At 53.5% G+C, this 24,409-nt stretch overlaps 1 protein-coding gene across 4 annotated transcripts; it reads right to left on the bottom strand.

Annotated features, from left to right (window-relative positions):
* Positions 1-3,164: 3,164 nt before the first annotated feature.
* Positions 3,165-24,006, bottom strand: MAVS (mitochondrial antiviral signaling protein). Of its 4 annotated transcripts, none has more exons than XM_030825196.1 (7): positions 23,904-24,006; positions 16,405-16,588; positions 13,053-13,227; positions 9,006-9,178; positions 8,108-8,267; positions 5,723-6,255; positions 3,165-4,807 (listed from the first exon to the last, which is right to left on the bottom strand). In XM_030825196.1, exons 2-7 carry the CDS (start codon positions 16,519-16,521, stop codon positions 4,343-4,345), a joined length of 1,623 nt encoding a protein of 540 aa, XP_030681056.1. In that variant the 5' UTR covers positions 16,522-16,588; positions 23,904-24,006; the 3' UTR covers positions 3,165-4,342.
* Between the last annotated feature and the right edge of the window lie 403 nt (positions 24,007-24,409).

Raw genomic sequence — 24,409 nt, 5'->3', positions numbered from 1 at the left:
AGAAAGAAGCAGTGACAGCTCTTGGGCTTTGAGGGAAATGATTCAGCGGGAGAAAGAAGGTGGAGAGGGGCTAATATGCAGATACCATTGCTGCAGGTGGCTCTGCCCCTAAGTGCTGAGGAGGGCACTGGTCCCTCTGGCCCCACCCAGCCTTCACCCCAAGGTGAAGTACGCTTTCTCAGGTCCCCAAGGATGGGTGGCCAGGTCCCCCACTGGGGGTAGAGGTCTCACTCCCTTCTTTGGGTTCTGACTTCCACATTATCTGGCTGTGAGGGTGACCTGCCTGGCTTTCCCCACTAAGTGCAGCTCCCCGCAGCTGAAAGCCACACTCTCAACACAGGACTCCTGAGATCTGACACTGGCCAATTCACACCCTGCTTGAAGCTGGCATTTGAGAGGTCTTCAGGTTGACAACAGCAGCAACAAGTTTGCTGTTCAAAGTAGGCCAAGTCATGGCTTTGGGCGGCATCATTTGAAAAGTGCTGGGGTCAGCCAGGCGCAATGGCTGACGCCTGTATCCCAGCACTTTGGGAAGCCAAAGTGGGTGGAGCACTTGAGGTCAGGAGTTCAAGAACAGCCTGGCCAACATGGAGAAACCCCATCTCTACTTAAAATACGAAAATTAGTCAGGTGTGGTGGCAGGCCTCTGTAATCCCAGCTACTCGGGAGGCTGAGGCAGGAGAATTGCTTGAACCCGGGAGGCGGAGGTTGCAGTAAGCCGAGATCATGCCACTGCACTCCAGCAGCCTGGGCAACGGAGTAAGACTGTCTAAAAAAAGGAAAAAAGAAAAAAAAATGGTGGGGGTCGGGTGCAGTGTCTCACATCTGTAATCCCAGCACTTTTGGAGGCTAAGGCAAGATCTCATGAGGCCAACCAGGGAAACATAACAGCATGACCTCATCTCTATAAAAAATTTAATTTGGCCGGGCACGGTGGCTCACGCCTGTAATCCCAGCACTTTGGGAGGCTGAGGCGGGTGGATCACAAGGTCAGGAGATCGAGACCATCCTGGCTAACACAGTGAAACCCCGTCTCTACTAAAAATGCAAAAAAAATTAGCCAGGCGTGGTGGCAGTCGCCTGTAGTCCCAGCTACTCAGGAGGCTGAGGCGGGAGAATGGCCTGAACCTGGGAGGTGGAGGTCGCAGTGAGCTGAGATCGCGCCACTGCACTCCAGCCTGGGCGACAGAGCAAGACTCCATCTCAAAAAGAAAAAAAATTAAATTATTCAGGGATGGTGGCAGGGACCTGAAGTCCTAGTTACTCAGAAGGCTGAGGCAGGAAGATCGCTTAAGCCCAGGAGTTTGAGGATACAGTGAGTTATGATTGCACCACTTCGCTCCAGGCTGGGTGATTCTCTAAAAAAAAAAAGAAAAGAAAAGATGGGAGGATGGGAGGTGGGGCTGGGGGGCTAGGAAGGTCCCTCAATCCTTTCTACATGCCTTACCCAGGGTATCTCCCATAATGGCTGGTTACTGTGCTAAAATTATTATTATTATTATTTTTTGAGACAGAGTATCACTCTGTCACCCAGGCTGGAGTGCCATGGTGTGATCTCAGCTCACTGCAACCTCCGCCTCCTGGCGGGCTCAAGTGATCTTCCTACCTTAGCCTCCCATGTAGCTGGGACTATAGATGAGTGCCACCACGCCCAGTTACTTTTTGTACCTTTTACCTAGGCTGGTACTGTGCTAAAATTCTACCACTTGGGCAACAGTCTTTGGGGCTACATATTGCCTTTTTTTTTTTTTTTTGAAACAGAGTACCACTCTGTTGCCCAGGCTGGAGTGCAGTAGCACAATCTCGGCTCACTGCAACCTCCGCCTCCTGGGTTCATGGAATTCTCGTGCCTCAGCCTCCTGAATAGCTGGGATTACAGACGTGTGCCACTACAACTGGCTAATTTTCTTATTTTTAGTAGAGACGGGGTTTCACCCTGTTGGCCAGGCTGGTCTTGAACTCCTGACCTCAGGCAATCTGCCCACCTTGGCCTCCCAAAGTGCTGGGATTACAGGTGTGAGCCACCGCACTCGGCCCATGTTGCCTTTTTGAGATACTTTTTTCAAAGCTACCCTGGGACAGTAATACAATAAAACTAGTACCTGTGCATAAATTGTTAACTGACCTGCCCAGCATGGGTACCTAACTGGGGTTTAGGGTAGGGGGACAGAGGGCTTTTTAAGATTGGTGGTGAGAGGGAGCCACTGTGGCTCAGGCTGGTTGCCCTGGCACTCGGGGAGGCGAGGCTACACGTTCGAGGCTAACCTGGCCAATATTGATTAAGATTGGTGGTGAGGGATGGGGATTAATACAGACAGCTTGGGTAGGGTCCAATCCTGGTTCCAGGGTGCAGGTTGCTGGACTTGGAGCATGGCATGAAGAGATGTTCAGAGATAGAGATCTAATGGTTGCTGAACTCCCCTAGGGCAATGGAGTGAAAAAGCTGTAGCAGCCAAGGCAGGGTGTATATCCCTGGAGGCCGACAGCTTGGGGAGGGGCCACAGTGAGCCCAACCCCTGATGGGTCTAGTTCTTGTCCCTTGCAGAGCTCAGAAATGGAGGTGGCTCCTGTGCCTTGTTCAGCAATGGTTCCCTGAAAAGAACCCATAAGGATACCCCCAATCCACCCCAATGTGTTTCTGGTGTTATTGTAGCTAATCTCCCCACCAGTGGGTGAGCTTGGGGTGGGGGAACCTGGCTACTGGGAGTGGAAATGCCCTAGAGCCTCCATCCTGTACAGCTGCCCAGTGGACACACCTCTCTCCCCAGCAATTTCTCAAGGCACAAGATAAAGTAAGGGGCAAATACAAAGATAAAGCTGTGAGGCAGGAGGGTCTGAGTCTGCCTCTAAAGGAGTAGCCAAGGCTCCTGTTTCTCTGCATTTTTTTTTTTTTCTTGAGACAGGGTCTCGCTCTGTCACCCAGGTTGGAGTGCAGTGGCACGATCCTAGCTCACTGCAGCTTCAAGCTTCTGGGCTCAAGTGATCCTCCCACCTCAGCCTCCCAAGTAGCTAAGACGACAGGTGCACTACCACACCTGGCTAATTTTTTAAACTTTTTTGTAGAGATGGGGTCCCTGTTGCCCACCACGCCTGGACCCTCAACACTTAATAGTGATAATAACATATATCCAACCCTTGGTAAATGCCAGGACTCATCCTAAGACCTACATCGATAAACTCCTTTAATCTTCACAACACTGGGAAATACATATATATACTTATCCTCCTTTTACAGGTGAGAAAACTAAGGGACAGACAGATAAATCCCTTGCCCAAGGTCACAGAGCTGGTGAGAGGCAGGCTGGGATGCAGGCCTAGGCTGCCTGTGCTGCAGAGCTGCACCCTTGACCACTGTGCACTCTGCCTCTCATGCCCTCAGCTCTACCAAGTTGGGCAGGAGAGAGGTGGGAGAAGCCGTGGCCACTTGCTCTGGGCCAGGCACTTGGCAAACACCTGTAGGTTCAATCTCAGAAGAACGCAGTGAAGAATGAGCCGGATACTCACTGTCCACGTGGAGAAGCAAGACTAGAAGTCTGACATCCGCCAAAGCCACACAGCCCCGGAAGTGAGGGAGCTGAAATCCAAACCTCTGCCTGAGCTCTGCCCACCAGGTGTCTCCTCCCCAGCCCATGTAGGGAGCTGAAGAGAATGGAGACCAGAGGGGAGGGAAAGAGGAGGCTGGAGAGGAGCTCCAGAGGTCTTCCTCAGGCCTGGCAGCTGCCCCTGGCTTCCCTGAGGTCCACAGGAACCTCCAGACCTTCCCAGGATTGCCCAGCAGGGGAGGGGGCCCAGTGGGGCAGGAACCCAAGGCAGTTGGGCTCCTGGAGAGCGGCCACCCTGGCTCCTGCCTGCCTCAGTGCAACGGTCTCAGGCTGGACTGCCAGGGTGGGAGGCAGGTCTTGTGGAGTCACCCACACACCGCACACCTGCCCTGAGGCCTTCGGGGACCAATGCAACAGGAGAAGCATTCCCAAGCACCGCATGCTCCAGTGGTCCCTCCTGCTCCACCTGGGCCAACAGGGCTGAGGCCTGGAGGAGGAAGATCCTCTGGAGGACACGGATGATAACCTGGATTGCCAGTGGGGAAGGTCTGGAGCACTGGGGGCAGCCCAGGACCCAGAAAGCCAAGGACGGGGACCCACACAAGGCACAGTGGGGACAGAGATGCTGCTCTCAGGACTTGGTTCAGCCAAGGCATGTCCTGCTGCCAGGCTTGCGGTCCCTTAACTCCCCTCTGACCCAGCCTCCACCATCCCCAAGAAAGGGACAAGGGGCTTCGGAGAGGGGCCAGGTGTACTGCAAGAACGGAGCAGATGGGTAGCGGGAAGGGCCCAGGGCTTCACTAGTGCAGACGCCGCCGGTACAGCACCACCAGGAGTGTGACTGCCAGCACCCCTGCCACAGCCACCTGGAGCCACAGAGCCCCAGGTGAGGGCCTGTGGCATGGCACCTCCCCCTCCTGGAACTTCCGGCCTGTTTGTGGCCTGGGGCCACCCTCCGGGTCCACAGGTGGCCCAGGGTTGCCCTCCAGGAGCTGGATGCTGGGGTTCTCAGCCACGTGGATCCCAAAGGTGCCCTCGGACTTGTACTCATTCTCCTCTGGGCCATGGCAGGGCCCCATGCCCAAGGAGGGGCTGGCACTGATGGCAAGATCCTCGAAGCAGCCCGAGAACGGGCTGTCTACCTGGGATGCCAGCATGCCAGGCTTACTCAGCTCCGACCCAAGGCCCCCATTCTCAGAGCTGCTGTCTAGCCAGGCTGAGCTGCCTCCAGTGGCGCCGGCGGGTGTTGGAGCTGCTGGGGTCTCCTGGGAAAGAAAGGAGAGCACTGGAAGGGACTGGGGTTGGCAGGGAGACGAGCCTGGTGGGGCGGTCCCATTCCCAGGCCAGGGCATGAACTAACACTCCAACCCCTCAATTCCCAATCCATAATGCCCCTAGGCCACCTTTTCTTGGAGCAGTGGGGTAGAGAGGACCAAGGACCTGCACCAATGGTGGCCTTCTCCAGGGCAGCCTTTCCCTACTCCATGGCAGCCTTTCCCTACTCCATGGCCTGCCTGTGAGCTCATGCCCACCTGGAAGCCCTTGGTAGGGCGGGGCCCCATCCTGCACTGACATCCTGTCTGGGCCTGAGAACTAGAGAGCAGCCACAGGGTCAGAGGCCTGGCCATGTGCCCAAAGGGCCCTATGGACTTGGCTCCTCCCAGCAGACAGCCGCAGCTAGGGTTAGATGTGAGGCTTGGGGCAGGCAACAATGAGGGGCTGCTGGGTCAGAGTGGCTGCTCCAGGTGGGACTGCGTTCTGTAAAGCCCGGCCATGGAGGGACACGCTGCGCATCCTGGTGGTGAAGAGCAAGGAAGAGGCAGATAGGCCACTGCGCTGTCCCCCTCACTGCTTCCTTATGTGCAAAACAGCACTGCTCAGCTTCACTAGGAACTACGAGCCCTAAATGAACTTAAGCACCGACCAGTGGGTGCCCCCTGTGGCTGACCCTCCTGACGTGTCCAGACTTAGGAGCTCAATGACTGTTCCTCCTGGAGAACATGGTGTGGGGCCTGCATGAGGCTGGTTCTCAACTGTCTGTATGCCCTCAAGGAGAGGCCACGGAGCAGCACAGGCTGGAGACGGAATGCAGACTGGGAAGGGGCCAAGGCCAGGTCCAGGTGGGCAAGCTCTCCTGCGGGAAGGGGCCAGGATCCCTGCCAGGAGGGGTGAGGACTCACCTCATTTCTGCTGCTCCTGTCGGTGGGGACTGCGCTGGCAGACACCTTGGTGAGCACCATGCTAGTAGGCACTTTGGATGGCACCATGCCAGCACGGGTTGAGTTGACGGGCAATTTGGATGGTGCTGGATTGGTGAGCACATTAGAAGGCACTGCACCAGGGGGCTTTGAGCTAGTTGGCAACTTGGAGGGCACTGTGCTGACAGATGCTGGGTTGGCAGGCACTTTCAGGGCCACTGTGTTCACAGGCATCAAGGTGGTAGGCACTTTGGAGGGCAGAGAGTTGGCAGGTGCCTCTGCCCCCCTGGAGCAGATGATAGGCTCAGCCTGGTCACTCTCTGCACCCTGTTTACTCTCTGCAGCCCCTGCAGAGGCCAAGCCAGGGGATGAGGAGGAGGAGGAGGTGCCAGGAGATACAACTGACCCTGTGGGTCCAGGCAAGCGGCTTGCCCTGGGGGTGGAACGGGCCAGGGGCTGGAAGGAGACAGATGGAGACACAGGCCCACGGGATGCTGTGAGGCTGGAGGTCGCACCTGCTGGTAGAAAAACAAAAGTGGAAACACAGACCCAAAGACCATTACCTTGAGGCCTGGAGAAGGGTCCCTCTGGCCCAGGTCTCATGGTCCCTACTGTGTGTAGGCCTCCAAATCTCCTGCCCTTGGAGGAGATGCCACAGTCCCTTTGGTCACTGCTTCCTGGCCTGAAAGCCCAACAGCTGCCCTCAGTCCTTGACCTGTAGCCCCAGGTCTGTCCTGGCACACGGTGAAATGGTACCTAGGAGCTTGAAGATCATTATTAATTATTCTCTCCGCTTTTTCCTCTCCCACCTGGGAAACCTTCCCTCTCCTGTGTCTGCCTTTTCCACCTTGACCTTAGCCTCATGGAATCCTGGACACTTCCCCCACTGCTGTCCCTCTCCCACCACCATGAGTGGGAGTAGCCATGGATCAGGGTGAGGGGTGGCAGGATGGCTCATGCAGAACAGCTCACACCAGCCAAGACGCCTGGCCATCCCGGAGTCTTGGGAAGAGAGGGGACAGAGACAAAGCCACCCCTGGGAGGCTGCCTGACCTGGGTGGGGGAAGCAGGGAATAGCAGGTGGTGATGGTCTGCAAAGGCAGTTGCAGCAAGACTCTCCACAGAACTCGGAATGCACATGCCAAGCCCCACAGCTGGCAAAAGTCAGGGTGATTCTGATGTACACGTCCCCCACCACAATCTAATACCACAGAATCTCATGGGAACTGTGTCTACAAACGTACTGAAACCTAAGCGCCCTCTGCCTCTGTGGTCTACAGCAACTCCTGAAAGGCATCCCATGGCCAGGTTACACTGCAAAGCACAGACAGGTGCTTGGAGCAGTTTGGGGATGACAAAAGTACTAAGATGATGTCTCCCAGCCTTTAACTGCTCATGTGACTTGTGGCTGTCCCAGGGCACTGAGGGCTGACTGGGCACCAGCGTCATGTGGAATCGTTTGGGAAGGAGGAAAGAGACATGCTAGCCTGAGAGGTCCAGATGGACAACTATATATTTCTGAGGGGGAGCACCGACATCTGGAGTTGGGTCCAGGCCACTGGATGATGAAGACCTTACTTCCCCTGGGGACTGAGAAGTTTTCATGATTCACTGGGAACTGGAGATCTCTGCGGTAAGGCAGTGCCTAAAGGTTCCCCTGCCAACAGCTGATGCAGCCCTGCACTGTCCCTCTCCCACCGCCCTACAGGCCCTGGCTGCTCCCTGCAGTCCCTTTGCAGAGTGCAAAAATGGCCCTACTTATCTCGCTCACCTCCACCCAGCCTCTCTGCACTGTGCCTGTCAGTCCTCCCATCTAGGGAGGGAGTCTATTTCCCTACTCCTTGAATCTAGGCTGGCCTTATAACTTGCTTTTGTCCACAGAATGGGGCACAGGGGACACTGTGCCAGTTTTGAGCCCTCTCTCTCTCTCTCAGAACTCTGCCCAGCTGCCATGATGGGTTTGTGTGCTGGAGGATGAGAGACTACATAGAAGAGAACCAAGGTGCTCAGCAAACAGCCAGAGACAGAACTTATGTATATACCGGTGAGTACTTGAGAGGAAATTCAGCCAAGACCAGAAGAAATGCCCATGTAGGTAGCCCAAATGCCTGACCCACAGGATCATATGCTAAATAAATGGCTGTATTTTAAGCTACTAAAAAAAAAAAATTGGAAAACTGGAGTGGACTATTTGTTACACAGCAAATGCTAACTGATACACCCACTAAGGAACTGGTTTGCTTCCTGGGTTGAACTCCCTTTATTCCCACCTTGTCTCCTGTTCAAGGAAGCCAGATGGGGCAACTCTAATTCTCACCCTCACTTGAGAGATCAGAAGGACCCTATAATTCCAGATTCCATGCATACCTGCTGTGTGGGTACTGCCCAGTTCTCTGTCCTGCTCCTGATGCCCGCTGGAGGTCAGAGGGCTGAGGGCTGCCAGGTCAGAGGAGGACTCCAGGGGGCCACCATCTGGACTCCTTGGGATGGCTCTGGGGCTAAGCATCTGCGGGGCTTGCTCTGAACTCTGCAAGAGGGAAAATATGAATAAGGCAGTTGCCTCTCCCAAGAGCTCACAAAGGGCAGCTTGTGCTCTTGGGGCATCTCCTATAGGCCTCAGCCCACACCATGGAGCACAGGAGCCAGGGGAGCCCTTGCCTGGGTTCTGGTAATTCCCACACCCTCTGTCCACAGGTGTCCTTGCGTCTACCTCACAGAAAACACAGCATTGCCAGGCGTGGTGGCTCACGCCTGTAATCCCAGCAATTTGGGAGGCAAAGGTGGGCACATCACCTGAGGTCAGGAGTTCGAGACCAGCCTGGCTGACATGGCAAAACCCCATCTCTACTAAAAATACAAAAATTAGCTGGGCGTGGTGGTGGGTGCCTGTAATCCCAGCTATTCAGGAGGCTGAGGCAGGAGAATGACCTGGACCCAGGAGGCAGAGGTTGCAGTGAGCCAAGATCGCTCCACTGCACTCCAGCCTGGGTGACAGAATGAGACACTGTCCCACAGACACACACAAAAAACTGTGGTCTCCCAGCTGGTTGCTGACAGAGGATTAGGGCTGCCACAGGGTGAAGACCTGGTCAGCAGCCTGGAAGCTGGTCTGGGGCAGATTCCCACTGAGGAAGCCCTGGGGTTCTGAGCAGAGATTAGGCGTGATTTACAGGGAATGGGAGAGGGTTTCTGGAAGGCTCAATGGGCAGAAGTGGGCAGATAGGAACACAAAAGTGGTGGCTCAAGGTAGACTGTGAGGACAGACCTCTCCAGGGGACTCTGGCACCTGGGTCTCCTGGACAGGCATGGGGTAACTTGGCTCCTTCTCTCTGCAGCCATTGTAGGGGATGCTGTGGGCCGCAGCAGGTGTGGGGGGCCCTGGCCCCTCAGCAGGAAGTGACGGTGGCTCCAGTGGGTCTGGGGGACGGTCCAAGGTCCCTGGAGGACAAAGATGTAGCAATATCAAGAAGGAATCAGGGCTGGGCACAGTGGCTCATGCCTGTAATCACAGCACTTTGGGAGGCCAAGGCAGGCGGATCACGAGGTCAGATCAAGACCATCCTGGCTAACACAGTGAAACCCCATCTCTACTAAAAATACAACATTATTATTAGCCGGGCGTGGTGGCGGGCGCCTGTAGGCCCAGCTACTCAGGAGGTTGAGGCAGGAGAATGGCGTGAACCCGGGAGGCAGAGCTTGCAGTGAGCCAAGATCCCGCCACTGCACTCCAGCCTGGGCGACAGAAAGAGACTCCGTCTCAAAAAAAAAAAAAAAAAAGAAAAAAAAGAAGGAATCGGGGCTGGGCATGGTGGCTCATGCCTGTAATCCCAGGATTTGGGGAGGCCAAGGCAGGTAGATTAGGAGGTCAGGAGTTCAAGACCAGCCTGGCCAACATGGTGAAACCTCGTCTCTACTAAAAATACAAAAATTAGCCAGGTGTGGTGGCAGGAACCTGTAATCCCAGCTACTCAGGAGGCTGAGGCAGGAGAATTGCTTGAACCTGTGAGACGGAGGTTGCAGTATGCTGAGATCGTGCCACTGCACTCCAGCGTGGGCAACAGAGCAAGACTCCGTCTCGGGGGAAAAAAAGAAAAAGAAGCCAGACGCGGTGGCTCACGCCTGTAATCCCAGCACGTTGGGAGGCCGAGGTGGGTGGATCACCTGAGGTCGGGAGTTCAAGACCAGCCTGACCAACATGGAGAAACTCCGTCTCTACTAAAAATAACAAAATTAGGCCGGGCGCGGTGGCTCACGCTTGTAATCCCAGCACTTTGGGAGGCCGAGGTGGGCGGATCACGAGGTCAGGAGATCGAGACCACGGTGAAACCCCGTCTCTACTGAAAATACAAAAAAATTGGCCGGACGTGGTGGCGGGCGCCTGTAGTCCCAGCTACTCGGAGAGGCTGAGGCAGGAGAATGGCGTGAACCCGGGAGGCGGAGCTTGCAGTGAGCCGAGATTGCGCCACTGCACTCCAGCCCGGGCGACAGAGCGAGACTCCGTCTCAAAAAAAAAAAAAAAAAAAAAAAAAAAAAAAAAAAAAAAAAAAAAATAACAAAATTAGCCAGGTGTGGAGGCACATGCCTGTAATCCCAGCTACTCCAGAGGCTGAGGCAGGAGAATTGCTTGAACCTGGGAGGTGAAGATTGCCGTGAGCTGAGATTACACCATTGCACTCCAGCCTAGGCAACAAGAGTGAGACTCCATCTCAGAAAAAAAAAAAAAAAAATTGAAGGAATCAGGGACTATAGGGAGGCTGAGGAAGGAGAACCACTTGAACCCGGGAGGCAGAGGTTGTGGTGAGCCAAAGTCATGCCACTGTACTCCAGCCTGGGCGACTGAGCAAGACTCCGTCTCAAAAAAAAAAAAGGAATTGGGGGTTCTCCTCATGATTAAAGAGGCTTGGGTGCTCTTGGGTACACCCCCCGCCCCACTCATAGGTCCAAAAGCTGTTCTGATATGGGTCCACTCCTCAAGAGTGACAAGCAGGGCCGGGCTTGTTGGCTCACGCCTGTAATCCCAGCACTTTGGGAGACCAAGGCAGGTGGATCACGAGGTCAGGAGATCAAGACTCTCCTGGCTAACACAGTGAAACCCTGTCTCTACTAAAAAAAAGTACAAAACGTTAGCCGGGCATGGTGGCAGGAACCTGTAATCCCAGCTACTCGGGAGGCTGAGGCAGGAGAATGGCGTGAACTCGGGAGGCGGAGCTTGCAGTGAGCCGAGATCGCACCACTGCACTCCAGTCTGGGCGACAGAGCAAAACTCCATTTGAAAAAAAAAAGGAGTGACAAGCATCACTTGGCAAGGGGGCAGGAGTGGGAGGGTGAGAGCAGTTGGAGGACAAGGTAGCAAGGGAGGAAGGGGAGTATGGGGGGGCCTCGTGGGTCTCTAGCCACCCACACCATGTCAGCAGTCACCCTTCTCTGTCCCCAGGCATCCTAGGACCCAGTGGCTTTCTCCTCCACATGACTATCATTGCTCACTGACCCCTGCCCTGATGCTGCCACCTGAGCCCCTCCCCTTTGCCCCCACCCCTCATCAGGCCCTACCACAGCCATTGTATTCAGGGGATCACTATTTTTTCTTTTTTTTTTTTTTTTTTTTGAGACGGAGTCTCACTCTGCCGTCCAGGCTGGAGTGCAGTGGCGCAATCTCGGCTCACTGCAACCTCCACCTCCCCGGTTCAAGCAATTCTCCTGCCTCAGCCTCCCAAGTAGCTGGGATTACAGACTTGCACCACCACGCCTGGCTAATTTTTTTGTATTTTTGGTAGAGACAGGGTTTCACCATATTGGCCAGGCTGGTCTCGAACTCCTGACCTTGTGATCCGCCCGCCTCGGCCTCCCAAAGTGCTGGGATTACAGGCGTGAGCCACCGTGCCCAGCCAGGGATCACTATTAATCTTGACACATGAAGAGATGTATTTAAAAAGAAGGAAGGAAGAAAAGGAAGAAAGAGAGGAAGGGAGGGAGAGAGGGAGAGAGGAAAAGCAAGGATGACAAAAAGGAAAGAAAAGCAAGCATGACAGCCAGACGCGGTGGCTCACACCTATGATCCCAGCACTCTGGGAGGCCGATCGCTTCAGCCCAGGAGTTCAAGACCAGCCTGGGCAACATAGTGAGACGTCATCTCTACAAAAAATTTAAAAATTAGCCAGGTATAGTTGCCCATGCCTGTAGTCCCAGCTACTCTGGAGGCTGAGGTAGAAGGATCGCTTGAGCCTAGGAGGTCAAGGCTGCAGTGAGCTATGATTGCACCACTGCACTCCAGCCTGGGTGGCACAGCAAGACTCTGTCTCTAAAAGGAAAAAAAAAAGAGAGAGAGAGAAAAAGAAAAGAAAAACATGGATGTCCCACAGCTATAAATGTGACCAGGGTCTTGGGGGTTACCTCTAGTTTGAAATATAAATAGGGCTGGCTTGATTTTTTTTCCCATGTCTTTTCTTTTTTTTTTGAGATGGAGTCTCGCTCTGTCGCCCAGGCTGGAGTGCAGTGGCGCGATCTTGGCTCACTGCAACCTCTGCCTCCCTGGTTCAAGTGATTCTCCTGCCTCGGCCTCCTGAGTAGCTGGGACAACATGCCCGGCTAATTTTTTGTATTTTTAGTAGAGACGGGGTTTCACCGTTTTAGCCAGGATGGTCTCCACCTCCTGACCTGATGATCCGCCTGCCTCAGCCTCCCAAAGTGCTGGGATTACAGGCGTGAAACACCATGCCCAGCCTCTTCCCATGTCTTAATCTCACTCAGGATCAAACTCAATCTCACCAAATCCCCTCCAAGCACTCAGAGTGGCAGGGACACTGAGAGGGACTTAAAGAATAACTGGGCAGCTGATAGAGGGTGTCGAAGGCTCTCAGGGTAAACCAGGGGAGGGGAAGAGAAGGTGGAGAGAGGGAGGGTGAATGAGTAGATGGGGGAGAAGAAATGAGGAAGGGTGGGAGGCAAACACTACAGCCGAGAAAGTTAGAGGAGACCCCATGTGCTGGGCATACAGGAAGTGCCCAGCCCAGCTCAATACTCAACACACATCGTCCCGCGGTATCACCCACTGCAGCTTCCCGCGGCAGACGCTGCCATGAGCTTCATTTTACAGAAGAGAGGCCTGAGGCTCAGGGAAATTAAGGGACTTGGCCAAAGGAACACAGCTGGTAAGTGGCTCAGCCGGGATCTACACCCAGGTTTATTCATCGCTTCACAGTGACAAGAAAGAGGATGACAGAGAAAGGCAGGAAGTACAGGGAGAGGGGAAGGGAGAGCAGAGGCCAGGGAACAGGCTGGGGGTCCAGGAGGAGGGCAAGGGCAGGACACTCACGAGGCTGGTAGCTCTGGTAGACACAGGCCACTTCGTCCGCGAGATCAGCTAGCTCACAGCCTCTCAGCGCCATAATGAAGTATTCCACCCAGCCGGGCCGCCGCTGAAGGGTATTGAAGAGATGCCAGAGGGTGTCCCGGTTCCCTGAGAGTGTGCAGGTGGCCCGCAGTCGATCCTGGAAGACACAATGCCACTGTCCTGCTCAAGCCAGGTGGCCCCTGCCGCTTCCCCACCCAGAATGAAGCCACAGCAGGGGGGTGGGGCACCAAGAAAGCCACAACAGCAAGGAGGCCACGTGAAACTGGATCAGAGCCCAGGACAGGGCCAGGTATGGAGTGAGGAATAGCAATTAGCAGCCACATCAATAAAGGCAGCTGCCGGAAACTGGCAATTAACTATGTCCTGGGCTCTCTGTTAAGGGATTTGCATGTATCATCTTTATTTAATGCCATTATTATCTCCACTTTACTAATGAGGAAACTGAGGCTTAGCAGAAGCAAAGTACTATAGCAAAGATCCTACAACAGTGGGGCAGGAATCCAAACCCAGTTAATCTGATACAAAAGCCTTGGATTTATATGGCCCCCAGGGCAAAAAGAAAGGTTTGGATTAGGAGAGAAGGAAAAGGTAGATAGCAAAAGTATGATGAAAGGGGCAAAAGAAGGAAAGAGAGGGGGCCGACAATAAGAAACAAGGAAGCTGAGAATGCCGGGGAGATTGTGGGCAGATGACAGTGGCTGCAGAGTTTTCTTGTTTCTTTTTTTTTTTTTTTTTTTTTTTTCCAGACGGAGTCCCACTCCGTTGCCCAGGCTGGAGTGCAGTGCCGCGATCTTAGCTTACTGCAACCTCTGCCTCCTGGGTTCAAGCGATTCTCCTGCTTCAGCCTCCCGAGCAGCTGGGATTACAGGAGCCCACCACCACGCCCGGCTAATTTTTTTGTATTTTTAGTAGAGACGTGGTTTCTCCATGTTGGCCAGGCTGGTCTCGAACTCCTGACCTCAGGTGATCCGCCTGCCTTGGCCTTCCAAAGCGCTGGGATTACAGGCATGAGCCACCGTGCCCAGCCCTAGAGTTTTTATGTCTACCTGAATTCTCACATAAAAACAAGCAACCTGATAACAGAAACAAAAACCCACAGAATCCTGCAGGAGCTAGATTTTTAGAAAAAGGAAAATAGCCAGGTGCAGAAGCTCAAACCTGTAATCCCAGCACTTTGGAAGGTCGAGGATCACGAGGTCAGGAGTTCAAGACCAACCTGACCAACATGGTGAAACCTCGTCTCTACTAAAAATACAAAAATTAGCTGGGCGTGGTAGCACATACCTGTAATCCCAGCTACTCAGGAGGCTGAAGCAAGAGAATTGCTTGAACCCAGGAGGCAGAGGTTGCAGTGACCCAAGATGGCACCACTGCACTCCAGCCTGGAAGACACAGCGAGACTCCATCTCAAAAAAAAAAAAAAGCTAGGTGCAGTGGCTCACGCCTGTAATCTCAACACTTTGGGAGGCCGAGGCGGGCGGATCATGAGGTCAGTAGATTGAGACCATCCTGGCTAACACGGTGAAACCCCATCTCTATTAAAAATACAAAAAATTAGCCGGGCGTGGTGGTGGGCGCCTGTAGTCCCATCTACTCAAGAGGCTGAGGCAGGAGAATGGCACGAACCCAGGAGGCAGAGCTTGCAGTGAGCCGAGATCGCGCCACTGCACTCCAGCCTGGGCGACAGAGCGAGACTCCGTCTCAAAAAAAAAAAAAAAAAAAAAGGCCGGGCACAGTAATCCCAGCACTTTGGGAGGCCGAGGCATGCGGATCACGAGGTCAGGAGATCGAGACCATCCTGGCTAACACGGTGAAACCCTGTCTCTACTAAAAATACAAAAAATTAGCCAGGCGTGGTGGCGGGCGCCTGTAGTCCCAGCTACTCAGGAGGCCGAGGCAGGAGAATGGCGTGAACCCGGGAGGCGGCATTTGCAGTGAGCCGAGATCATGCCACTGCACTCCAACTTGGGCGATAGAGTGAGACTCCGTCTCAAAAAAAAAAAAAAAAAATCTTGCCACTGCACTCCAGCCTGAGTGACAGAGCAAGACTCTGTCTCAAAAATAAAAATAAAGACCAGCCTGGCCAACATGGTGAAACTCCATCTCTACTACAAACACAAAATCAGCCAGGTGTGGTGGCATGCACCTGTAACCCCAGCTACTCAGGAGGCTGAGGCGCGAGAATCACTTGAACCTGGGAGGCAGAGGTTGCAGTGAGCTGAGATCATGCCATTGCACCGCAGCCTGGGCAGCACAGCGAGACTCCATCTCAAAAAAAATTTTTTTAAAGAAAATAAAGAAAACCCACAGAAAATATTTACTACAAAACAAGATATCCCTATAAACCCCAAAATACAAGAGGGAGGAGCAAACCCCAAACAGACCTGGATACTAACGCGATCTGTGTGGGAGGACACCGGAGACAACAATGGGGCTCCTGAGAAATCTGAGGACAGGAGGCGCCAAAAGAGCCAACAGGTACCCTCTGGAGCACAGGGGTCCAATCTGAGAACAGCAGCTACAACGGGGAGGGGTTGTGCCCATTTCACCAGCTAGTGAGTGCCAGGGGCCTGCAGCAAGTTCTGTTGGGGCTAGAGCGACCTGGATCCTGCCAGCTCTCAAACCTGAGTCCCAGCTCCATGCCAGGACAGGGCCCCATGACAAGGAGAATGGAATCAAAACTGAGCAGGACAAGGAAGGGCAAGAGAGATGAAGGAAATAGGAGGTTCCAAAAAAAGTGGGCAAGTGGACCAGAGCCAGGAAATCTCAGAGCCAGCGCCATATTTTTGAGCAGTGCACAAAAGCAACACAAGGGGGAGCTCGGTGAAGTCAGCAACGCCACCCTGAGCAACACTTGATCCAAAAGTTAGAAAAGCAGCAAGGGTGCGGTGGCTCACGCCTGTAATCCCAGCAATTTGGGAGGCTGAGGCAGGCAGATCACAAGGTCAAGAGATCAAGACCATCCTGGCCAACATGGTGAAACCCCGTCTCTATTAAAAACACAAAAATTAGCTGGGCATGGTGGCACGCACCTGTAATCCCAGCTACTCAGGAGGCTGAGGCAGGAGAATCACTTGAACCCAGGAGGCGGAGGTTGCAATGAGCCAAGATCGTGCCACTGCACTCCAGCCTGGTGACAGAACGAGATTCAATCTCAAAAAAAAGAAAAGCAGCAAGGACAAGGAGCAAGACACAGCAAGAGGAAGAAGGAAGGAGGCGGCCCAGGCTTGGGTGAGGAACTAGGATGGGGCTGAGCTTTGAATTCCACAGCCCTGCCCCCAGGCCAGTGTCGGCTGTCACTTCCCTTGCTCACCTGGTCTCTTGCTGTGAGGCAGGGCAGGTAAGGCAGAATCTCTACAACATCCACATTGCAAAAATTGCTGAAATTGTGGCAGATATACTTATAGGTCTTGTCTTCAGCAAACGGCATTGCTGCTCAGATTCTGGAGAGAGGGCTCTGGCCCCATGAAGGGTGGATGGACTGAGAGAAAACGAGACTGGAAGAAAACAGATCACACATTTACAACAGGGTTTTGGGGGTTGGGAGTGGGGCTGGACAAAAGGCAATTCTTTCTCAACTTTTTGGAATGTTTGTTTTCTTTCAACTTTAATTTCTTTTTTTTTTTTTTTGAGAGCGAGTCTCACTTTGTCGCCCAGGCTGGAGTGCAGCGGCGCGATCTCGGCTCACTGCAACCTCCGCTTCCTGGGTTCAATTGAGTCTCTTGCCTCAGCCTCCCTTCCGAGTAGCTGGGATTACAGGTGCGCACCACCATGCCCAGCTAATTTTTGTATTTTTAGTAGAGATGGGGTTTCACCATGTTGGCAAGCTGGTCACGGACTCCTGACCTCAAGTGATCCACCCGCCCCGGCCTCCCAAGTTTGGGGATTACAGGTGTGAGTCACCACACCTGGCTGTTTTTTGTTTTGTTTTGTGTTGTTTTGTTTTTAAGAGATGGGGTCTTGGGCTGGGCGCAGTGGTCCACGCCCATAATCCCAGCACTTTGGGAGGCCAATTTGGGGGATTACCTGAGGTCGGGAGTTGGAGACCAGACTGACCAACATGGAGAAACACCGTCTCTACTAAAAATAAAAAAATAAAAAAATAAAAATTAGCTGGGCATGGTGGCGCATGCCTGTAATCCCAGCTACTCGGGACGTTGTGACAGGAGAATTGCTTGAACTTGGGAGGCAGAGGTTGCAGTGAGCCAAGATCGCGCCATTGCACTCCAGCTTGGGCAACAAGAGCGAAACTCTGTCTCAAAAACAAACAAACAAACAGATGGGGTCTCACTCTGTCACCCAAGTTAGGTGCAGTGATGCAATCATAGTTCACTGCAGCCTCAAACTCCTGGGCTCAAGCAATCCTCCCGCCTCAGCATCCCCGGTAGCTGGAACCACAGACCTGTGCCACTATGCCCAGCTAATTTTTTTATTTCTTCTAGAGACAGGGTCTCATGATGCTACCCAGGCTGGTCTCAAACGCCTGGCCTCAAGCGATCCTCCTGCCTCAGCCTGTCAAGTAGCTCGGATTACAAGCGCCAGCCAATGTGCCCAGCCATCTTTAATTTCTTTTTTTTTTTTTTTTTGAGACAGAGTCTTGCTCTGTCGCCCAGGCTAGAATGCAGTGGCGCGAACTCGGCTCACTGCAAGCTCCGCCTCCCAGGTTCACGCCATTCTCCTGCCTCAGCCTCCCGAGTAGCTGGGACTATAGACGCCCGCCACCAAGCCCGGCTAATTTTTTTGTATTTTTAGTAGAGACGGGGTTTCACCGTGTTAGCCAGGATGGTCTTGAGCTCCTGACCTCGTCATGCGCCCGCCTCGGCCTCCCAAAGTGCTAGGATTACAGGCGTGAGCCACCGCACCCGGCCGCCATCTTTAATTTCTGTAAACATCCTATTTATTACTGCCTGGGTCTCTCCAAAATTCCTAGTGGTGGCTCACGCCTGTAACCCCAGCACGTTGGGAGGCCGAGGCAGGTGGATCACGAGGTCAGAAGTTTAATACCAACCTGGCCAAGATGGTGAAACCCCGTCTCTACTAAAAATACAAAAAAATTAGCCAGGCATGGTGGCGGGCGCCTGCAATCCCAGCTATTCAGGAGGCTGAGGCAGAGAATTGATTGAACCCAAGAGGCGGAGGTTGCAGTGAGCCGAGATCATGCCACTACACTCCAGCCTGGGCAACAGAGTGAGACTCCGTCTCAAAAAAAACAAAAAAAAAAATTCTGCAGAATTTGTTAAAAATGAATTGATGACCACCAGCTACTCAAGAAGTTAGGGCAGGAGGATCGCTTGAGCCCAGCTATTCGAGGCCAGCCTGGGCAACAGAGCGAGACCCTGTCTCTAAAAAAATAAAAATAAAAATAATTGATAACCAAAAAGAATCAGATCCAGAATACCTAGGGCCCATTTCTTCTCTGCAGGTTGGTCAGCATTGGAGAGGTCTGCATGTACCCCTAGCACATGTGGTGGGGGGATCTGTATGTGACCCTAGTTTCTGTGCCTATAAATGTCCTGGCTCCCCTCCTGGCTCTAAGGCCTTCAAGCTGATACCAAGAGGGCTATACCTAAGTGTGCTGCTGCTTTGGGACACGTTGAAAAAATAAAAAGTGAACCCCAACATGATAATAATAAAGATCATCCTACTTTAAAGAAGAAATTGAGGTATGCTTGCTAGTTAGCAGAAGAGGAAAGAACTGAGATCTTCAGGTCAGCTTCTTTCCATGACATGGCTGCAGGCCCACCATTAAAGCCTGCTACACATACACTTTTTTTCTTTTTTTGAGACAGAGTTCCACTCTTGTTGCCCAGGCTGGAGTACAATGGCGCAATCTCGGCTCACCACAACCTCTGCCTTCTGGGTTCAAGTGATTCTCCTGCCTCAGCCTCCTGAGTAGCTGGAATTACAGACATGCACCACCACATCTGGTTAATTTTGTATTTTACAGGGTTTCTCCATGTTGGTCAGGCTGGTCTTGAACTCCTGACCTCAGATGATCTGCCTGCCTTGGCCTCCCAAAGCGCTGGGATTACAGGTGTAAGCCACCATGCCCGGCCCACACACATTCTTAAGATAGGAGACTGAGTTCCATGTCTTGAACTCACTGTGTGTCCTGGGCAAGTTATCAGTTTCCAGACTTCTTCACCCTTAAAATGGCTCAGATAGCTTGTTTTGACAGTACGGTAATTCAGCCTTATACGCTTAATTTTTTTTTTTTTTTTTTTGAGACAGTCTCCCTGTCGCCCAGGCTGGAGTGCAGTGGTGTGATCTCGGCTCACTGCAGCCTCCATCTCCCACGTTCAAGCAATTCTCTTGCCTCAGCCTCCCGAGTAGCTGGGATTACACTTGCCCACCGTCACGCCTGGCTAATTTGTTTGTTTGTTGTTGTTGTTGTTTTTGAGACAGAGTCTCGCTCTGTTGCCCAGGCTGGAGTGCGGTGGCGTAATCTCAGTTCACTGCAACCTCTGCTTCTCGGGTTTAAGCAATTCTCCTACCTCAGCCTCCCGAGTAGCTGGGATTACGGGGACACGCCACCATGCCTGGATAATTTTTATATTTTTAGTAGAGACGGGGTTTTGTATGTTTTAATGTTGGCCAGGCCGGTCCTGAACTCCTGACCTCAGGTGATCTGCCCGCCTTGGTCTCCCAAGTTGCTAGGATTACAGGCACCAGCCAATGTGCCTGGCCAATTTTTGTATTTTTTAGCAGAGACAGGGTTTCACCATGTTGGCCAGGCTGGTCTCGAACTCCTGACCTCAAGTGATCCTCTTGCCTTGGCCTCCCACAGTGCTGAGCCACTGTGGCCGGCCTCTAAGCTTAAATTTTTTTTTTTTTTTGAGACGGAGTTTCGCTGTGTCACCCAAGCTGGAGTGCAGTGGTGCAATCTCGGCTCACTGCAAGCTCCACCTCCCGGGTTCACGCCATTCTCCTGCCTCAGCCTCTCGAGTAGCTGGGACCACAGGTGCCCGCCACCACGCCCGGCTAATTTGTTGTATTTTTAGTAGAGACAAGGTTTCACCATGTTAGCCAGGATGGTCTCGATCTCCTGACCTCGTGATCCGCCTGCCTCGGCCTCCCCAAGTGCTGGGATTACAGGCGTGAGCCACTGCACCTGGCCTTTTTGTGTGTGTGTGAGATGGAGTTCACTCTTTTTGCCCAGGCTGGAGTACAATGGTGCGATCTCGGCTCACTGCAACCTCCGCCTCCTGGGTTCAAGCGATTCTCCTGCCTCAGCCTCCCCAGTAGCTGGGATTACAGGCATGCGCCATCACGCCCTGCTAATTTTGTATTTTTAGTAGAGACAGGGTTTCACTATGTTCTGGTCTCGAACTCCCAACCTCAGGTGATCCACTCACCTCGGCCTCCCAAAGTGCTGAGATTTACAGGCGTGAGCTACCGCACCCAGCAGCTTAAAAAAATTTTTTTTTTTTTTTTTGAGACGGAGTCTCGCTCCTTCGCCCAGGCTGGAATGCAGTGGCTCGATCTCGGCTCACTGCAAGCTCCGCCTCCCGGGTTCACGCCATTCTCCTGCCTCAGCCTCCCACGTAGCTGGGACTACAGGCGCCCGCTACCACGCTAGGCTTATTTTTTATATTTTTAGTAGAGACAGGGTTTCACTGTGTTAGCCAGGATGGTCTCGATCTCCTGACCTCGTGATCTGCCCACCTCGGCCTCCCAAAGTGCTAGGATTACAGGTGTGAGCCACCACGCCCAGCCAGCTTAAAAATTTTTAAGCGTCTCAAATACAAGCACTTGCTGCCAGTTGTTTATGTAGGAGTTACCACAATTTGCAATTATAGATGTATTTGCTTGTTACTTTTTTGCCTCCCCCATCAGGGAATGCTGCAGGGAATAAAAGAGACAAGGTCTATGCCACATCCAATTTATATTCTAATGGAGTGGGACAAATAACAGATCGGTAAATTAATACCCAAATAAGAGTTCCAGATAGCAATAAAGGTTCTAAAGAAAATAAAGCAGGTAATGAGACAGAGCCCATGGAAACAGGCATGCTACTTGAACTAGGGGGTCAAAGAAGACATTCTGAGCTAGCGTGCAGAACACAGCTGAGCCGTTCTCAGGCTCTGAGAAGATTGGTGTTTTAGGCAGAGGGCATGGTAAATGCAAAAGTCCTAAAATGGGAATGAGCTTGGCATGTTTGAAGAATAGAAAGCAGGTCAGTGTGGTCTAGGTTAAGAAAGCTAGGGATGGCTGGCTGCGGTGGCTCACGCCTATAATCCCAGCACTTTGGGAGGCCTAGGCAGGTGAATCACCTGAGCTCAGGAGGTTGAGACCAGTCTCGTCAACATGGTGAAACCCTTTCTCTACTAAAAATACAAATATTAGCATGGTGGTGGGTGCCTGTAATCCCAGCTGCTCAGGAGGCTGAGGCAGGAGAACAGCGTGAACCCAGGAGGCAAAGGTTGCAGTGAGCCGAAATCGTCCCATTGCACTCCAGCCTGGGCGACAAGATCAAAACTCCGTCATAAGAAAAAAAAAAAAAAAAGCAAGCAAGCTAGGAAAAGGGGCAGAGATTGTCAAGGAGGTGGCAGGGGCCACTCATGTAGAGTGCTGTAGGAAAGGACTCTGGGTTTTAGTTGGAGTGAAACAGGGAAACACTGGAAGGTTCTGGCAGGGGAAGAAGAGGATCTGATTTACATTAAAGACTTCTCTGGCATTTGTGAGGACTTTGGAGGGGCCAGGATGAAAACTGGGAGACCAGTCAGGAGGCCACAGCCCAGGAGACAGGATGATTATGGTCAGGATGGGAACCACAGAGATGGCAGGAGGCAGCCAGATTCCTGGTGTTTTGAGGGTGTAGGAGATAAGGGAGAGAAAAGAAGGATGACTCCTTGGGCACTGGGTGGATGGAAGGTGCCCTTTTACCAGGCCAGAGAAGCCAGGGGAGGAGCAGTGGCTCAGAAGGGACTCCAGAACTCAGTTCTGAACAAGTGAAGCTTGGGATGCTATTGGATTCCAAGTGGGTTGTCAGGTAGGGAAGGAGGCAGGAGAGGACCAAGTGGGCATCAGGCAGGCATGAGACCTCTCTCAGGAGGCAGTGCTGTAGAGCAGACAGCACCTAAAAGCTGCTGGGCCACCAGACCCTCCTCACAGGGGAAACAGTCCTGTCACTGGCCTCAGAGCCTCACATGCACGAGTTGCTTTGCCAACCAGCAGGTACTGCTACATTCCTCTTGGGGCAAGTACTGATGACAGGTCAGGAGAGTCAGGAAGGTGAGGCGGGGGTCCTCTGAGCCTTCAAGAAATTATCAAAGAACAACTCTATGGGAGTTAATAGACCCCTTTCTCGGCCAGGCATGGTGGCTCATGCCTGTAATCCCAGCACTTTGGGAGGCCAATGCAGGCAGATCACTTGAGGTCAGGAGTTTGAGACCAGCCTGGCCAACATGGTGAAACCCCATCTCTACTAAAAATGCGAAAATTAGCCAGGCGTGGTATCAGACACCTGTAATCCCTGCTACTTGGGAGGCTGAGGCATGAGAATCTCTAAACCCAGTAGGCGGAGGTTGCAGTGAGCCGAGATTGGACCGCTGCGCTCCAGCCTGGGCAAGAGAGCGAGATTCCGTTTCAAAAAAAAAAAAAAAAAGACCCCTTTCTCCTTCCTTTCTCATGGCATCAGCCAGGTACCAGAAGGCAGTCAGATGAGGCACTCTTCTGCATTCCAGCCTCAGCCACAGATGGAGGGGAAGGGATGATGTGGGCCAAACAAAAGGAAAGGAAGCCCACATTTGTTCACATTTATGGAGGGCCCACTGTAGACAGGCACATCCTAAGGTTCTTTCAGTTAATCCTTCACCAATCCCGTGACAGGGAAAGTGATGCCAAGGTGCACAGCTGGCCAGAGGCTAGCACAGGATTTGAACCCAGAACCTGCTGCCTCACTGCAGCTAGTCATACACCTTGCAGGGCACAGAGACCCCTGCAGCGAGACCCACACAGCCACCTGCCTTTAAGCCCAAAGAGGACCCAAGGTCACTTGGCGGGAGGGAGGCTGAGGGTGCACTTGGGAGAAAGCTACATTTAGTCCAGACATTAACCCTGTCCTCACATGGCTGCCACAGGTCCCAGGTCGCTGGCTGTCCTCCTAGATATTTTTGAGGCTTCACGGCTTCCATACAGAGAATGCCTTTTTCGTGTTTTTGGTTTATTTCATGTTTTCCTGGCACCTCCTTCCCAACTGAGAAGGAAGGAGGTGACAGAGTGCTCCCGATACAGCAAAGTTTCCGACCTGACTGTCCAGAGGCTCTGAGTGCATCTCGGAAATAAATACCCACCCTTCCCAAAAGGACAGGCCTCACAGCCTTGGATCGGATTCCTGGGCGCGACCCAGGTCCGCGGAGGGCGGGGAGGCTGTTCTGAGCTGGTGTCGCCGCCGAGAACTGTTCAGACCCAGGGTAGGGCGGCAGCACTCGACCTCTAGGCGCACCCGGTCGAGGCTCGGCCCCACCTTAGCGTCACCCTGGGCCCGCGGGCAGCAGGAAGAGGTCAGCGGCCGCTGCCGGTCCCCTTCTGGCCCTACCTTTCCCCTAGCCCGAGCAGATGCCCAGCGCCACCTACCCCCTTTTCCCCGGATGCTGCATGCGGCGCCTGGGGCCCTCAGTGTTCCCGAAACTCTTGCGCCACAGGGCCCGCTCCTCCGGAGTCCCGCGTGTCCTGTCCCCTCCTGGGCCCCCCGCGCGCCCCAGACCCAGGGCGTCCCGGCGGCCTCCGTCCTGCCGCTGCAGCCACCTTCCCTAAAGGCGTCCGTGCGTGCTGAGCCGAAAGGACCCAACGCCCGGGCAGCTATCTTACCTCGGGTAGCCCCGGCCCTGAGACCTAGCGACCGCCGCCCGGGGCCCACGACCCTTCCCGCAGCGAGGAGGCGGGGCGGGCAGAGCGCGCGGCCATTGGCCATATGGAGGGGCGGGGCTACTCGGCCGCGCGTGGTTGGCTGGCGACGCAGGCTGCTGCGCGGCGGGGGCGGTCACTGGGCCTTGGTTTGCGGGTCGGGAGGCGCTAGACTGGGCTCCGAGTACCGACCTGATTTTCTGCTGGGGGCGCGCAGTCTCGAGCAACTTCCAGGGGAAGTCCAGTGTCCGGCCAGAAACCAGGCAGGCGGCTGGCCTCGGAATCATCGGGGGGCTGAGAATTCCATCCCCACGCTTCCCAAGTGAAGCAGCCCCTCCTCCCGCTGGGAGCTTTGAGGGGTGAGGGTCTTCGTGTCGTTCTCTGCGGCATCCCCATGGCCTGGCATACAGTTTGTGCCCAATAAACGCTGGGTGACGCTGAAGTCACAGGGACAAGGATGCCTAGCCTAG

Source organism: Nomascus leucogenys, chromosome 13, assembly GCF_006542625.1.
Source record: "Nomascus leucogenys isolate Asia chromosome 13, Asia_NLE_v1, whole genome shotgun sequence".
Classification (NCBI taxonomy): Eukaryota; Metazoa; Chordata; class Mammalia; order Primates; family Hylobatidae; genus Nomascus; species Nomascus leucogenys.
Note: the sequence above shows the minus strand (reverse complement) of the source record. Positions and strands in the feature narration are given on the sequence as shown.

Coding starts and splice junctions, on each gene's coding strand:
- MAVS (XM_030825196.1), bottom strand. CDS start 16,521: ATGCCGTTTGCTGAAGACAAGACCTATAAGTATATCTGCCACAATTTC. Junction 13,228..16,404: donor GCCTCACAGCAAGAGACCAG/GTGAGCAAGGGA, acceptor TGTGTCTTCCAG/GATCGACTGCGGGCCACCTG. Junction 4,808..5,722: donor ACAGGAGCAGCAGAAATGAG/GTGAGTCCTCAC, acceptor TTTCTTTCCCAG/GAGACCCCAGCAGCTCCAAC.